Source organism: Rattus norvegicus, chromosome 10 (assembly GCF_036323735.1).
Source record: "Rattus norvegicus strain BN/NHsdMcwi chromosome 10, GRCr8, whole genome shotgun sequence".
NCBI lineage: Eukaryota > Metazoa > Chordata > Mammalia > Rodentia > Muridae > Rattus > Rattus norvegicus.
In genome coordinates, this window is record NC_086028.1 from 78,721,892 (window position 1) to 78,737,997 (window position 16,106).

The 16,106-nt window shown below is 41.5% G+C and overlaps 1 protein-coding gene across 2 annotated transcripts in view; it reads left to right on the forward strand.

Moving 5' to 3' along the window:
* Car10 (carbonic anhydrase 10) overlaps positions 1 to 16,106 on the forward strand; it is a 502,355-nt gene that overhangs the window by 170,825 nt on the left and 315,424 nt on the right. The window contains exon 1 of one of the 2 annotated variants that reach the window (XM_017597693.3): positions 7,491 to 8,184. The exons of the other annotated variant lie outside the window; for it this stretch is intronic. Coding sequence (XP_017453182.1) covers positions 8,166 to 8,184 — 19 coding nt within the window. The 5' untranslated portion in view covers positions 7,491 to 8,165. Of the gene's footprint in view, positions 1 to 7,490; positions 8,185 to 16,106 lie in introns of those variants that run through there. 2 annotated transcript variants of the gene reach the window in all.

The window sequence follows — 16,106 nt, forward strand, 5'->3', positions numbered from 1 at the left end:
GTGCCAGTGCCCTTGAGTCTCCCCAGTCAGCCAATGTAACCTCATAGACAAGTCTTTGGTTTGGGAGAGATGCTGCCTCAAAAAATGGAGAGCATTTAAGGAAGACACCAAATGTTGACCACTGGCCTCACCAGTACATGCACACGCATGCATATACATGCATACACATGAACACATACAGACATACACACATGCACATAAAGAAGAAATGTTCATTTATCTTTAAAAGAAACTAGTGGGCTTAAGATCAACTGAATAGAGACAACCATGAATTCTTTCTAGAAGAGTTTTTGCATCATCAAGGGCCAAGGAATGACAAAAATCACACAATGAAGGGATCACTGGAGAGATTTAAGGTGTGTGGTGTCTGGGGGGGTGGCATATACAATAAGCTGCCTCTGATCTGGGACAGAAAGGGTTATGTGCATAGGGAGAATAAAGAACCCTTGGTGACAGTGGGTATGGGTCTCCTTTGGCAGCTGGTAATGACATGACTGCTGGGAGCTGAGTCTCTGGATAGCTGGTGGGGCATCTGGTTTTGAAATGTTGGTGGTTCTCAGTTTACCAACACTTTCATAGTAAAACTTAAAACTTTTGAGCAATTTCCCTTAGTAATTTAGGAAAGGCTAGGTAATTCATTCCTCAAATTCACTGTGTAACTGAGAATATCACCCAACTTCTAACCCTGCTGTCTTTAGTGACCAGATCATAGGTGTGTGCCACCTTACCCTGAAATGTTGGGTTCCAGTGGAAGCCGAGAAAACTCACTTCAGATATGGAAGCTTAAAAAAGGAAGCTTTATTTTCTGAGAGCTCAGGGAGGCTGCCAGGCTGGGATGTGAACCTCCTGGAAGGGAAATTGCACAACACTTTTATAAGACGGGAACACAAAGCAAGGGGGATGGGGTGAACTGTTACATTGACCAATACTATTTTGACACAAAGGGTTAAACAAGGAAGTTAACACTGATGACTGGGCCTTACCTGGGTCACCTGGTTTTAGGGTCCTTGAGTCAGCTTCTGCAGCCAGGTCCCTCTCTGAACCTGGAATTTTAGAATGATAAAGGAATAGGCCAGCTACACAGCTACAGGCAGCCAATTAAGTCACAACAGCAGAGCATTTGTGACTTGTGTTGTCTTAGTGAAGACAACAGGATAACAGAATGTTCCTTCTTTATATCCTTCACTGGTTAACAGACAAACATGATGCATCTGAAGAAGGAGGATAGAAGCTGGGTTTGGGGGTGCCTGAGAACATGGACTCAGTTTTGATCCTGCCAGCAAGGTGGAACTTGTCCTTGAGATGGCTGACTAAGGAAGCTACCTCCAAACACCGTCACCACTCTTTGAGCTAATATGTCAGAACTTCTCAACCGCACAAATACTGTACTGCCTTAGCGTGAGAGTGGGGGTACAACCAAATCACTCTAAAAAAAAGCTCACCAGGAGGAAAATAGAATTAGCTTTTCCTCTGTGGAAGCTACACAGAGTAAAGTTTAGAGCATGCTGAAGGAGTGATTACTGGTTCGGATTGTTGGCTTCCCATTTTTCTTCCTTAGGCATATGGAAAAAATTAAAGCTGATATAAATAAAATGCTTCTTTTAATTTCTGGAGTATGCCCTGCCCCCTTCCTCAAGAAAAAGGCTTTTGGGGTAACTCACTTTGATTTTGATATGTATTTTAAATCCGCACTCCTGTAAGATTAAGTTGAAGAATAAGACTTTGTAGATATCATAAAAGGATATTTGAGAAGATTGTTCTTTGATGGAATTTAAATGAAGTAAAGACTTAGCCTGGGTAGCTTGGAATTGGACAAGTTTTCAGCCAGCCTTGCACAGTCTCCTCTTTAATTAAAGAGTCTATAAAGTTTCTATTTGTAGAACAAAATCAGCCTTGGCCTGAAGTGTGCCTTCCATCTCTCTCCTCCCTACTTGTCAGTTAGCTATTTGTAAGTTCCTATTATTCTGCAAACAGCCCATACCTTCTGCTGCTTTGCTGCTGCTCTGAAGTCAGCACACACAGTCCCTCTGTTACCTCTCCACAGTGGGAGGCCAGGAAAAAGAAGGGACCCAAAGGGTAGTTTGTCAAAGCATAGCATTTTTTTTTTACTTTTTTTAAATTGGGTATTTTCTTTATTTACATTTCAAATGTTATCCCCTTTCCCAGTTTCATCTCTGGAAACACCCTATTCCATCTCCCCCATCCCCCTGCTTCTATGAGGGTGCTCCTCCACTCACCCACTCACTCCCTCCAGTCTCCCCCAGCCCCCACATTTCCCTACACTGGGGCATCCAGCCTTCATAGGAACAAAGACCTCTCCTCCCATTGATGCCCAACATGGCCATCCTCTGCTACATATATACTCTGGTTGGTGGCTTAGTCCCTGGGAGCTCTGGGTTGTCTAAAGCAAGTCCCTTGCTCTTTTCCACCCCTACCCCATTTCTTTCTATTTATTTTGTTGTGGCTTCTGTCAAGACAAGGTCTTATGAATCTCTCACCTTGACTCCCCAGTAAGTAACTTAGGATGGCCTTGAATTCATGATCCTTCTACCTCTACCTCTCAAGGATCATCCTGGGGTGCATTACCACACTTGGTGTGCATCACCTCACCTGGTGTGCATCACCTCACCTGGTGTACATCACCTCACCTGGTGTACATCACCTCACCTGGTGTGCATCACCTCACCTGGTGTGCATCACCTCATCTGGTGTGGATCATCTAATCTGGTGTGCATCACCTCATCTGGTGTGCATCACCTCACCTGGTGTGCATCACCTCACCTGGTGTGCATCACCTCACCTGGTGTGCATTATCAAACTTGGTTTAAACAGTGCTTGGGATTAAATGCTGAAAACTAGACATGGGCTCTACCCACTAGGCTACATCCCAGTCCATTTCCTGTTATACTATTTTCCTCTGTCTGGAAAAGACCTTTCTGTTAGTTTCCTAACTCATAATTCATTCATTCTCTCTCTCTCTCTCTCTCTCTCTCTCTCTCTCTCTCTCTCTCTCTCTCGCCTTTAAAGATACCTTTATTTCTTTTAAGTGTGGCTGTATTAAACAATGGAGATTAGATTGTCTGCTGGGAGACAGGAGTTTTTCAATTAATATCCATCTGGGCAGAAAACATGCATAATTAAAGAATGGAGCTCTTTCTGAGAGCTCACCTATCTACTTCTGTCCCATATGTTATCTGCAGACTAGGAAAAGCACTTTGTAGGATATTACTCTCTTCTAAGACATGTAAACACTTACACATTTCAAAATTTAAAATGACCCCAAATTATGAGCACATGCAAAGCTGACTCCAATTCATAAAGTCAAATTCTGCTTCTCAGCTTATGCAGTACTGTAACTTGACGATGTTCCTGTATAGAGATAAGTAGCAATTTAGAACAGAAATAACATGTCTATGTGAGACACCATGATATATGTAAAGTATTATACATAGCTCTCTCATGGGAGGTAAGTGGTAGACATACGTTTGACTGTATGGCTCTGATATGTGAACATTTGGTCCCCATCTGGTGGTGAAGTTTAGGAAGGCTGCAGAACCTTTAGGAGGTAGAGCCTTTCTGGAGGAAGTGGAATCAGATCTCTCTCTCTCTCTCTCTCTCTCTCTCTCTCTCTCTCTCTCTCTCTTTCTCTCATATGTGCTTTTAGAATGATATACACTATCCTCACCAGAGCAAACTCAGTACCATGTGAGCTAAGTAAACTTTTCTTCTTTCTTTCCTTTATTTTCTTTCTTTCCTTTCCTTTATTTTTTTCATTCATTTATTCTTTCTTTCTTGGTTTTTCTTTTTCAAGACAAGGTTTCTCTGTGTAGCCTTGGCTATCCTGGAACTCACTCTACAGACCACACTGGTTTTGAACTCAAGAGATCCACCTACTTCTTCCTCTCAAGTGCTAGCATCAAAAGTGTGCACCACAATCACCAGCTTAAACTTCTTTTACATATAAGTCTCCCAGCCTTAGGTATATCTTTATAGTAAAAGAAAATGGGCTCTTGTGTGTGGTATATAGTTCTGTCATCAGTTTTGATGCATCCATAGTCATAAAACTAGCACCAAGATTATATAAAACAACTCGCTCATAATCTGATCCCCTAAGGCAGCCCCTTTGTGTGCATAATTAGCACCTAACCGCTAACATTTGACAACTGCCTGTCTATTTCTGTGTGTTACATATTCCACAGAGTCATAAAAAGAACTATATGATATAAACCTTTTCATTCTGGCATTCCTCAAATGCATAATTTATCTCCAATTTATCCATGGTGCCGCATGTGACAGTTTAATCCCATCACTGCAAACAAACAGCAGGTGCCTCTTTGCCACAGCTGAGGTATTAGAGCATGAGTCTGCTTCCTATGTCATTTTGATGCAAGCTCAGCTTAGTTGGGATTCTCAGACTTATAGTGAGAAGCCGCCTTTACCTTGTTCTCCAAGATGTCTCTTCATCCAGCCATTCCCTATTCAGTTCTCTTATGATTTATTCACCTTGAAGTAAACCTATAAGGAGAGAGAGGGAGAGAGAGAGAGAGAGAGAGAGAGAGAGAGAGAGAGAGAGAGAATGAGAGAGAGAGAGAGAGAGAGAGAGAGAGAGAGAATACAAATAGGGGTGTTCACACATATGCTCCGCTATCCTAAGGATTCTGTTTTTCTGATGTCTCTATTAAGAACGAATGCGAATGCATTTCCAACTTTTCAAGTGTATTACCTGCTGCTTGTGCTAGTGCATGCTAGAGGATGGGGCTGCTCAGGGTGGGGACGGGTGGCGGGGGGGGGGGGATTTCCCTCCAGTCTTCATCTCTTAAAATCTTCCCGGCTGTCTAAGGAGAAAAACAATGAATGTTTCTCTTAAGGATTTCTCCTGCCTGTACCTGAAGTGCGTGTATGGGATTTTGGGTTTTCTGGTGTCTCAGTTGAAAAATTAAGAAGTAAAAGAAAATATCAATAAACCTAGAACCACTGAAGAACCAGCTGCCTCGGTCTTAGGCTTAAAAGTCATCTTATAGTAAAGACCAACGGGGTTCATTTCTGTTTATGATTAAACTTCTGTTTCTCAAGGGTTGGGCTATGCCCCACCTGTAACTTTAACTACATATATTTCTGTATTGCCTGTTCCAGGAATGGCAATCTTACCTTTGTTTCAAAAAGTTAATAACTATCTTGTAACTCTACCTTTGTTTCAAAAAGGTGGCTATGGCTACATTGCTACAACAACCGTGTCTTTGTTTCAAGAGATCACTCTAATTGTTGTGCTTATGTTCTGTTCCCATAACCCCGCATATTTTGTCAGCCAAATTTCCCTGTGGAAACTCCGTACCCCTGAGCTATAAAAACTTTGTCTACTTCCTATCCGATGTTGACCTCTCAAACCCCATATTTGGGGGTGGCAGTCAGTGCTTACCTGTTTGTTTGTGTGTTTGCTTGGACTCTGTCATATATTATATATTGTTCGATTACGTTTGAGTTTTAAAATAATTCCTCTTCAGGTTGCCTCAATCGACTATGATTGTCTTTTCATATAAATGACATAAGAAAGTGGGGCAAAGCAATCTTTACCTAAAGAAAGCCGTTTATAACTCAAGCAATTCCAATTTAAATTCTACATCTGGCATCCTTCTCTTTCCTTTTCGGTTTTCTCTCCTGGGCACACTTCTGTGCTGTTTATTCACTTTAATAAAAGCAAACATGTCACCTGGTTCTATCTAGATCCGTTAAGAGTCTGGCAGAAAACTGCCTGCTTTCAACTCAGCGTGTGAAAAGTATTAATGAGGAATATTTTCACGCACCCACTCAAATGGACAAGACTTGGTATCTTTCCCAATGGACTGAACCTAAGACCTCTTGGTAGAGCCAAGCAAATTAATACCAGTGAGGGACAGAGGGAGAGGGACAACATGGAAATGGAGAAGAAAGGGAGGAAGGAGAGGAAAAGGGGAGAGGGAGGAGGAAGAGGAAAGGGAGGAGGGAGAGGAAAAGAAGGGAACTGGAGAAGGACTAAGATTTTGGAGGAGAAAGCAGAAAGAAAGTTAAAGGGAGAAGGGAGTGATCAAAGCAGAAGGGGGAAGGAGAGTCAAGCACTATTTTAAGTAGAATCAAACTTATATTCACTTTGAGGCAATTGTGCTACCAGGATACCATGATTACTGTAATTTCTAATGCTACATTTCCTTTGCAACCAAGCATATCGCTTAACTCGTGAATCCACATTGAACACTTATTGAATAGTGGCACTTTGCAGGTATTAAGGGGACTACAAAGATAAATTAGAGGGGTCCCTGTCTTCTAAGGGGAGAGGGCACACATGTACAATTTGCAAAGTTCTTAGTTTAGTCAGACTAAACTAAGTGTTGTGTTTTCTCCAGGCAGAAAAAAAGCCTTCTCTGGAAAACTGGGCTGATTCACCCTTGGAGGACAGTGAGGGATTTTTTTTTGACAACTCATGTCTTAGATGAGCTTTAAGGATTCATTAGTTTGGAGACAAGAGGAGAAGAGAGGGAGTGTCATTCAAAGCAGTAGCGTGAACAAAGCTTGAGAGTGTGTGGCATGCGTGGGGAGTTTAAAATACGTCAGTGTAGTACACGTGTATGTGGTGAAATCCATTTCTGCTTTGTCTTGAACTGACTGCTATTCATTTGGTATGCTGTGATTTGGGCAATGGTAGAATCAATGAAACTGTAGCAACTGGATTCTATGGATCTGCAGTTGCTGGGTTCTCTTGAAAACAATGAACCCGGAACCACTGGATGCCTCCACTCACATGCCTTTTCTTTGCAAATGCACTTATTACTTTACGTTTCCACACTCAGCCCAATAGTCTTTCCAGGAACCAGAGCTAGCTCTCTGTTTCTGTCTCCATCTCCATCTCCATCTCTGTCTCTCCCTCTTGCTCTCCCTCTCTTTCTCCTCCTCCCCTCATTCCCCCCACCATCACCACAGCTATTGAAGGAACAGCAAGCGGCATCTAAAGAGAGGATACTCTCTCTTCCTCTGTGTTTCACCGTCATGCCTGTGAGAATATGTGCTTGCATAATATACAGCAAGAAAAGGGTTTTAATTGAAAATATGCCAATGAAAGCTGAGGGAGCCAAGTTGGTACAAGGCATCTTGTATCCGGTCTGAACCCTTATAATAACATTCACACATGCTTTTCAATTTGTATAAAATCATTAAGAAATAAAAGCCTAGGTTCTACTTTAATTAGCTTACAAAAGAGTCAAGCTGGGCTATTTTCTTCTATTCTGCAGAAATCTTTATACACACAGTTAAAAACTGCTCGGGGGAAAAATAATCATGTCTTGTGCAGCCTGGGTTTGTTTATTTAAGAGTTTATTACTTCAAGGACAGATTAAAGCAACCTGGACCATGGCTCGATATAGAAAATGGGGATTTGGAGAGATAAACTTCCCTTTGGACTTAATTTTACCCCTTTATGTAACAGCATGAGCAGCATCTCCTACCTCCATTCTTAAGATCTGAAAGTGTTCAGCAGAGGTTTAGGGGACCCATGTAAGCTGTGCATTTCCCTAAAAACAGGCTGGTTTGTTTCCCCTTGCTTTTGCTGCAGATCCTATAAAGTAAAACACCCTCTACTTCTTTACAGGTCCAATTTTTTTAAAGGTTTCTGCTGAACCAGAAGGAGCTGAACATCTCCCATCACAACTGAAAATGTTATTTTGATGTCTCCTTAATTGTTTCCCTGAGGGCCTGAATGGTGCTGGAGTGGCAAAGTTTACCATTTAGTGAATGCATCCATGCCTGCTTCCTGATTGTGTTGATAGGCACACTGTCACCCTGTGCATGGTTACATAGCTCTTTAGCCATGAGAGAAAAGAGAAAAGCTGAAATGTCTGGCAACTAACGATGTATTCACTCAGACAAACCCTACACACAAGAGATGATGAGAGAACTTGGTCGGTGAGAACACAAGCACCATGTTGGACCAACTATCAGACTGGGCACAGCTGGTTGATATGTAGAGGACATATCAAACCCATGGAGTGTGACAATATGTAGAGTGACCGTATGTGACTCCTAGGATACACACCTACTTCATGAATACATAAAGGCATGATAGTTAACCATAAACACCAAATGCAGACTGGTGAATTCTGAGGAAGGAAAGAAGAACAAGGATCAAGAAGATCCACACAATGAACTCTAAAACTATTGGTAAGGTTTTATATATCTTTTTAGAGCTGTCATTTAAAAATAGGAAAAAGGGTAGAAATATTAAAATTTGGTAAAAGTGGGAAATGAAAGTGTAACTATAATAGTCCTTGTAATCTGTAAAATATTTCTTGGTTCTGAAAGTCATTGGGTGGAAAGTCTCTGAGATATCGCTACAGCTTCGTTTATGAATATAAAATTGGTCCATACAAAGGTTAATGATTAGATCTGGCATCAGGTTATAAATGTCTTTGAGTTCAGATTCAAACAACCTTACCTCACCTTACAGGAGATGACCTCAAACCCAGAGAAAATGCCCAGGCGAAAAGTGATTTCTTCAGACCAGGATATATCTCACAGATGAAACTTCTAACCTGACCCCAGATTTGAAAGAAGAACATTAGCAAAGCGAAGGGGGGAGGGGCATGACTGAAGAAATGTGCCGCAAATGGCATGTTTGAGGAGCAGGAAGTATGGATAAGACAAGAAGTTATCTAGACAGGAAAGATGTAGGGTAGGAAGCCAGTTTTCCTAAAAGTACCTCAAAGCCAAGCTAGTGAATATGGATCCTCAGCGTGGAAACAACCCAGGGCCTCCACAAGTGACGGGCATCCAACCTGTCCAGCGCTGTGGAGAATGCTCATGATGAATGGCTGTGAAGGAACACGTCTGGAAGTGAGGAGGTACAAAAGCCCAAAAATGACTCCGAGGACAGAAAGATTTAGGAGTAGTAAGACAAGCTTCTTTTTTTAAAACATTTTTCTTCTTGCTTCCCTTACTGTCTTTTTTTTTCCTCTCTCTCTTTATTCTTTTCAAGACCAAGACTTCCCCTAAAGCTTTCAGTTCCCTTATGAAGCCCATCAAAAACTCCACCCAGGAGCTGGGCTATTTTTAAAGATGAGATACACTGGATTCCATAGAGAGGTCATCAGTAATAGGGCCTCCAACTCCCTATCTCTTTTGTGATTCTTGACGGCCAGAAACGAAGCATACATTATCTTTTACACAGACTCCCTGGAAGGGACAGATGCTCTTTCCACTGGTGCTGTAATGGGGTCTCTATAGAAAGACACCTCATTCGGCAGCCCACGACCTCTTTTCATCCCCTTTCGCAGAAGCAACTCTGCTTGCCCCAGGCACCGGGGCTTCCAATGTAATGATTTTGAATAATGCTGTGCAAAGTATTATGCTCCTCTACGGTCTCTCTCCTGCATTTTTAATGACCTTCCTAGCCCTCAGAGAAAGGGGGATGAACGCGTCTGGTCAGGACATTTTTCCAGCTGGTCATTCTCTGATTGAATCAGTGCCAGATCCTGCAAGCCATCTGAATGCTGGATTGAAGTCAGGCTATCTGGGTTTTTAACTCTCTCTGGGACCTAAAGCCTTAGATTTCTTATCTGTAAAGCAAGGGGCATTATTTAGAAATCCTCTAAGCCCATTCAAATCCTCTGCTTTTGTGGCTCTGTGACTCCCTGGGGCCTGAAGATGAACTGTCTTCATTTGTTCATATTTTATGACCATCTGTTGAGTGCACAGTAGCGGATGCCTCGAGTACTTGGAGAAGCTTAAGGAAAGATGGTTGCCTTAAGAAAGTCTCCCAAGAGAGACACAGAAAAAAAAATCTCTGAACTTAAGCTTGTTTTATTTGATTTTACTCCTGTAAGAAGGAAGGAAAGGGCACTGGAATTTGAACCCAAACTTGAGATAACTCACAAGCTTTATCAGCAGAGCTAAGACACTTAGTTAACAGTCACTTTAGTTAACAGTCACTCATCTTGGGGTCTGTAATGACTTTTATATGCTCTGTCCAAGGAGTGGCAGGATTAGAAGGTGTGGCCTTGTTGGAGTAGGTGTGTCACTGTGGGCATTGGCTTAAGACCCTTATCCTAGCTACCTGGAAGTCAGTCTTCCACTAGCAGCCTTCAGATGAAGATGTTGAACTCTCAGCTCTGCCCGAACCATGCCTGCCCAGATGCTATCATGTTCTTGCCTTGATAATAAGGGACTAACCTCTGAACCTGTAAGCCAGTCCCAATTAAACGTTGTCTTTATAAGACTTGCCTTGGTCATGGTGTCTGTTCATAGCAGTAAAACCCTACCTAAGACAGGGTCCAAGTCTCTCTTCCTGTCCAATGGAATAAATGCTGTCACTCAGCATTAAAAGGGAGCAGGTGAGAGTGGATCCATCAACACTCTATAGGATGGAAGCTCTGAATCCATATAATATTTACTGCTGTTAAAATCAGTTGAGTGTATTGATTGAAATGGTTTTAAAGTGTAGACCAGGTGCTAGGTCTTGAGTTTCTAGGGATTGTAGTGTCTAATATTCAGAAGGTATTGTTTCTTTTAGATGATTCTATAGAACTAGTTGATCAGGACATGGTCCATCAACTTGGAATTGAGGTCCCCATATAAGACGAGTCCCGGCTGCTACTTTTCTGCAAATCCAGTTTGGAGGTAGGAGAGAGCTAAAGGTAGCAAAATGTGCTTACAGAGCATCAAGGTGCGCACAGGCATGCACTCCCATGTGATGGGTCTTCTGTCGCTCTTTCTCTGCCAACTTGGCCTGGATGAGTCACTTTATTTGTCTCTAAAAGATAAAGGAGGTCGGTAGTGTGCTAGGTAGTGTTCGTAGCACATTTGGCAACTGACTTTGTCAACTTTTACCATCTGTCATATATTGAAACGTGTCCCTCTCCCAAATTTTACCTGTGGCGGTCCTGATTATCAAAGACTCTAAAGGAAATGGTCTTATTTGGAAATAGTAGATATAATTAGGTTTGCAGAAATGGCATTATATAAGAATCAGGTGGATTTCTAAGCCAACACATGATTTTTTTTTATAAGAGTGGAATTTAATACCACATAAAAGTAAGAGTAGATTGGCTTGACAAATCTATTGGAGAAGATAGAAGGAAAGCCAGCAGCTAAGAAAGAGCAAAGAACAGTTAGAGAAAACCAGCCCAGTTGCTAGTTTGACTTCAGCCAGGACAGTGAAGAGTAAATTCCGTTTGTTTATCCTCCCTTTCTGTAGCAGTTGGTAAGGCAGTCCTAAAGAAACACAGAGGCTGTGCTGGTGCCACTCTCAAGAGGGAAGAGAAAAAAGCAGTTCACACGACAGCAACAACAACAATATTTTATTTGCTTCTCTCTTTATACAAGTAGTCCATTCTGGTTGCTACCAAAAGTGGAGCTCCATTTTAATGCCATTGGCAATGAATTCTTTCTCCTTCCCAAAGACTGTCTGAATAGCACAATGTTTTGACTTACAGCTTGAGAAACTTAACACTTCATGTAAGAAAAAAAAAAAAGTCTTACTCATGCCGCTATATATAGCGAGGGATGAGCACAGCATTTGAGAACGGAGCCACTAGCGCATGGAAGTCACTGTTTAGGGAATCTGTCCTGGATTTGAGAGTCACTGGTTTCTCGCCTCTCACCCATCCTGAGGCAGCCTCAGCAGTTTCCAAAAGGTAGCCTTGAAGATCAGCTTCTATTTAGGACTGTAGTGCCTCTGCAGAGAAAGAATCCCCAGGCAGGAGAGAAATGATCTGGGTTATCAGAAAGTTAAATGCAGGGCATATTTAGTGGGAAACAAAGACAAATATAAATAAATAAAAAGTAACTCACAAGTGTTCCTGATTTTAAAAAGGTAAATTTGTGTTTTATTAGATGATCTGCTGTAAGGGACATCGTTACTAAAGAAAAGGCAATTATTCAGTCTGATCTGGGCAACTAAGCCCTAGAAGTTAGAAGTTAATTCAATGACGGAACATTATATGCAAACTAAGTAACTGAGTCAAGGAACTTCAGTTTTGTTGATTTTCTCCTGTTCTGAATAGAGAAAGGGAGAATGAGCCAAAACTTTGCTTCCTTGGGCAGTTTTTAATCTTCCTTATTGGGGAAAATGGGGTTGTGGGAACATTTAGGCCAAAATTAGACAAGAGAAACATCTCGAAATTCAAGTTCATACCCATAGGTGAGCTTATGAGGCCTTTCCTATGACTGGCTCCACTTCTGAGGAGGCTGTTATTACAAAATAAGATCACGTGATACTAACATATTTCTGACGATTTGAAAATAATCAGAACTCTACATTAGATGAAATTTGTCTAAATTAGTCTGGAACTTAGTAAAATCAGATGAAAAAGGAATGGTATAGCTTGTCCCCTAAGCTAGTATTCAAGTTTGCTTTCTTTTGCTGTAATAAAGACAAAGGACCAAAGGACATCTTGGTGAGGAAAGCATTCATTTTAGCTAATTGCTTATAGTCCTTTGCTGAGGGAAGTTAAAGAAGGAACTCAAAGAAGGAACTGAAGTGCAGGAGCCATGGGGGAACGCTGCTTACTGGCTTGCTCCTCATGGCTTGCTCTGTCTCCTTTCTTATCTACCCTTGAACTCCCTGCCCAGGGATGGCACTGCCCACTGTCGTCTGGGGCTCTCTCTGATCAATCAAAAATCAAGAATATGATATAAAGGCTTGCCCAAAGCCAATCTGATAGAGACAATTCCTCTTTCTTCCCAGGTTACTCCAGCCTATATTAAGTTGACAAACAAACCAATGGGAACTGAAAGTAACTTGAAAGTGAAATACTCAAGACCCTGCATAGGGGCCCAGATGGAAATTATTATTCATCTAGGTATGTGGTATCCACTTGAGTGCCTATGGGTGCTATATTCTATGCTGAGACCCAAGGATATAATTGTGAGCAACAACAGATGATCAATGTCTATCATCAGGGATTTTATAGTCAAAAGGAACAGATGGCCAGCTCAAAGGATCTGAGGACAGCTTATAAGAGTTATTTGTGGAAAGGTAGGCATAGCTTAAGAGAAAGAAACAGGAATGGGGAAGGGTTCTGACATCCCCAAAGTAGGGGTCTGCCTCGTCCAGAAAAGAAACAGATACCCCAACTTCCAAGAAAACCCTACTTGACTGAGTGTAGAAAGATTCTCAACAAGAAGTATGGCCTGAGAAGTGACTGAAGTCAACCCCTATCCCTCATTTGTATATTTGGTGGATAGTTCCTGGTGGGATAAGCTCCCAGGGTCTCTCTCCTCGCACCATCTACTACCCTGATGTGACCTGCCACCATTGAGTACCTTACTTGTGACCAAATATAGTCAGAAGACAATTTGGGATCCTAGATGATGTATTTGATTATGCAGCCTCCTGGACAAAAGAGAGGAAGAACAAGTGTGTGCAGATTAAACCATGAATCCAAATATGTGTGTTCTGCAGAACGGGGAGGATGAAGAGTATCATAAGAAGTCAAGGAAGGTGACCTGAGAAGGTGTTATTTGAGCAAAATTCTCAAGTATATGAAGATGTGAACTAAGTTGATAGCCAATAGAGAAGTATTCAGACTGTTAGGTGGGGCATGCTTGACTAAGAAAAGGACAAGTAAGATCAATGTGGCTAAAACTAAACAACATAGGGTATTGGTTGTTATTTAGTATTTTTTAAAAGGCAAAAACACAGGCTTAAGTGATTTTTGAATGAATGTTCATATAAAAGGACTACGTACTGTCATTTCTTCCTCACAATTACATCATGCTGTCCAAAGTTTTGTAGCCACTGCCTTTAAGAACTGCATTATTACCTGACGGATTGCAGAGGACCAGCAAAGCACTCTAAGTTCAATGCCCAACTTCACAGACCAAGATTTGCCGAAAGCCATGCCATCGAACATCAGCCTGAGTTCATATCTCCGTAGACCCTGCTCAATGCTTGCTTCCCTAATTATTCTCACCTCTTGCTTTATAGCGTACCGGAGATCAACTGCCTTAATGAGGAATTCTGTTTTAGCTTCTACACCGAGTAGACATTCTCTGCATGTAGACTCTCAAACACATTCTAATACTAACCTCACGGCCTGTGTCTTAGAAGCTCACCCGCAAAGGTCTACATGGAACTTCTAACAAAGGAATCCAGCATGTAGAAATTGCAAGCATATGAGCAGATATTCAAACACTGTCCTTTCCTGGCAGGTATTTGCAGCTTGATTGAAGGCAGAGACAGAGTTAAAATTAATTCATGAATGGACTTGAAAATCGAAGCGTGGATGAGACCATAATTAAAGGTTTTGTTAATTCTTCACAGCTGTGGGCTTCAATGTGAGTTGGTTTTAGGTATATTTAGCTAAAAAGATATATTTTTAAACACGATACCATCCATGTGTTTGAATCACACAAATTATATAAATGTTTGAGGATAAGAAAAAAACTCTTAATTGGAAAACAACTAAGAAATACTATTAAATTGAATATTTAATATAAATTAATTAAGCAATAAATTTATAAAATAAACTACAGCAGTTATTATAGCCTCAGCTAAATATTGGGCAGAAGAAGAATCATCTTACTCCAATTACGTATACTAAGATGTAAGAACTACTTTCATGAATAATAAAATTCCTTGGTAGAATCACAGAATCAGGTTTTTCCTACATATTAACAATCAGTTTCTTTTTCTCTAATTATAAAATGTCTGCTGCTTATATATTTTTAAAAGCTCCTAATTTTAGCTCTCAATATATCCTGGACATCTTCCAGAATTATGATTTTGTTCTTTCTCTTTTTTTAACAAATTCAGATTAACCATAAATTTTCAGTGTTTTCTAAAATAAACATATAACATCAACAATGTAGTGAAAACCTATGTGGCTCTATTGTAAGTAATAAATTATATCAGTCGGGGTCTAGGCCAGAAAGTGGAAACCTTGCAATTATTTCAACTGAGATAATTTAATATGAAATAATTGTTTAATCAGACTCAGAAAGTCAAAAGATAAAAATAAAACCACTCTCCCAAAAAACAAAGAAAATTACACTGGTATATCAAGAGAGGAGCAATGAGAATGAGCAGAAATAGCTAGCACCCCAAAACAGCAGAGAAACTAGGAAAACTTCAGCTTGAACAAGACTCCAGATAATGGGGAGTCAGGCCTCTGGGGAGTGTCTGGTTCTGGTGTCTCCATGTGGCTGTGATGAGGCTGGCTTAGGGACTGCCGGTGGGAGCTTCTACAAAATGGACCCAAGAGCCGCTCCTGCCAGTGAGGATGCCTATCCACTGCTCAGGTGATGCCCACAGAAGCAGGAAGCATATGGCAGCAGCTGGTGTTTTACCTGTGCGTCAGCTTCTGGGATGCTTTTGTATTTCCCTGTAGGCAGAGCCCAGGGAGACAAGCCGACAAAGCAGTGATGCTCTCTGTCAGAGCCCAGTGCCAGCATCCAAGGAAGTCTGCCGAGGGGTAAACCAAAAATGAGAGAACTTCACTCTGGTGGTAGTTTTGTTGCTAAGGCCCAATAGCAAAGGAAATTCCGAGGCATATAAATGCAGCTTGTGGTGGCCTGAATAGGTTTGTCACCCATGGACTCATGTGTTTGAATGCTAAGTCCATGGGGCGTGGCATTATTAGGAAGTGTGGCCTTGTTGGAGGAAGCAGCCACTGTGTGGGTGGACATTCAGGTCATATGTGCTCAAGCTCTTGTGGAAAGATCCTCTTCCTAGCTGTCTGCAGAAGAGCCTCTCCTTCTGGCTGGCTTTGGACCAAGATGTAGAACTCTTGGCTCCTCTAGGAATATGCCTGACTGCACGCTGCCATGCTTCCTGTCATGATGATAATGGACTGAACCTCTGAATCTGTAAGCCATCCCCAATTACATGTTTGCCTTTATGAGAGTTGCCTTGGTCATGGTATCTCTTCACAGCAATAAAACCCAAACTAAGACGCAGGTCTGCCTCAGCATCCTGGATCTTTTTTATCCTTGAAGACCTAAAGGACAATTACCTGTGGTAATAACCATCTGCCTGAAGATGACTCTGCCTGTTCTACTCCAGAGGTTCCATTGCTGAATTTAGGTATACGTGCTACTTTAGGTATAGGTATTAGGTATCTAATCTCATCCCTCCTTGCCTTCTA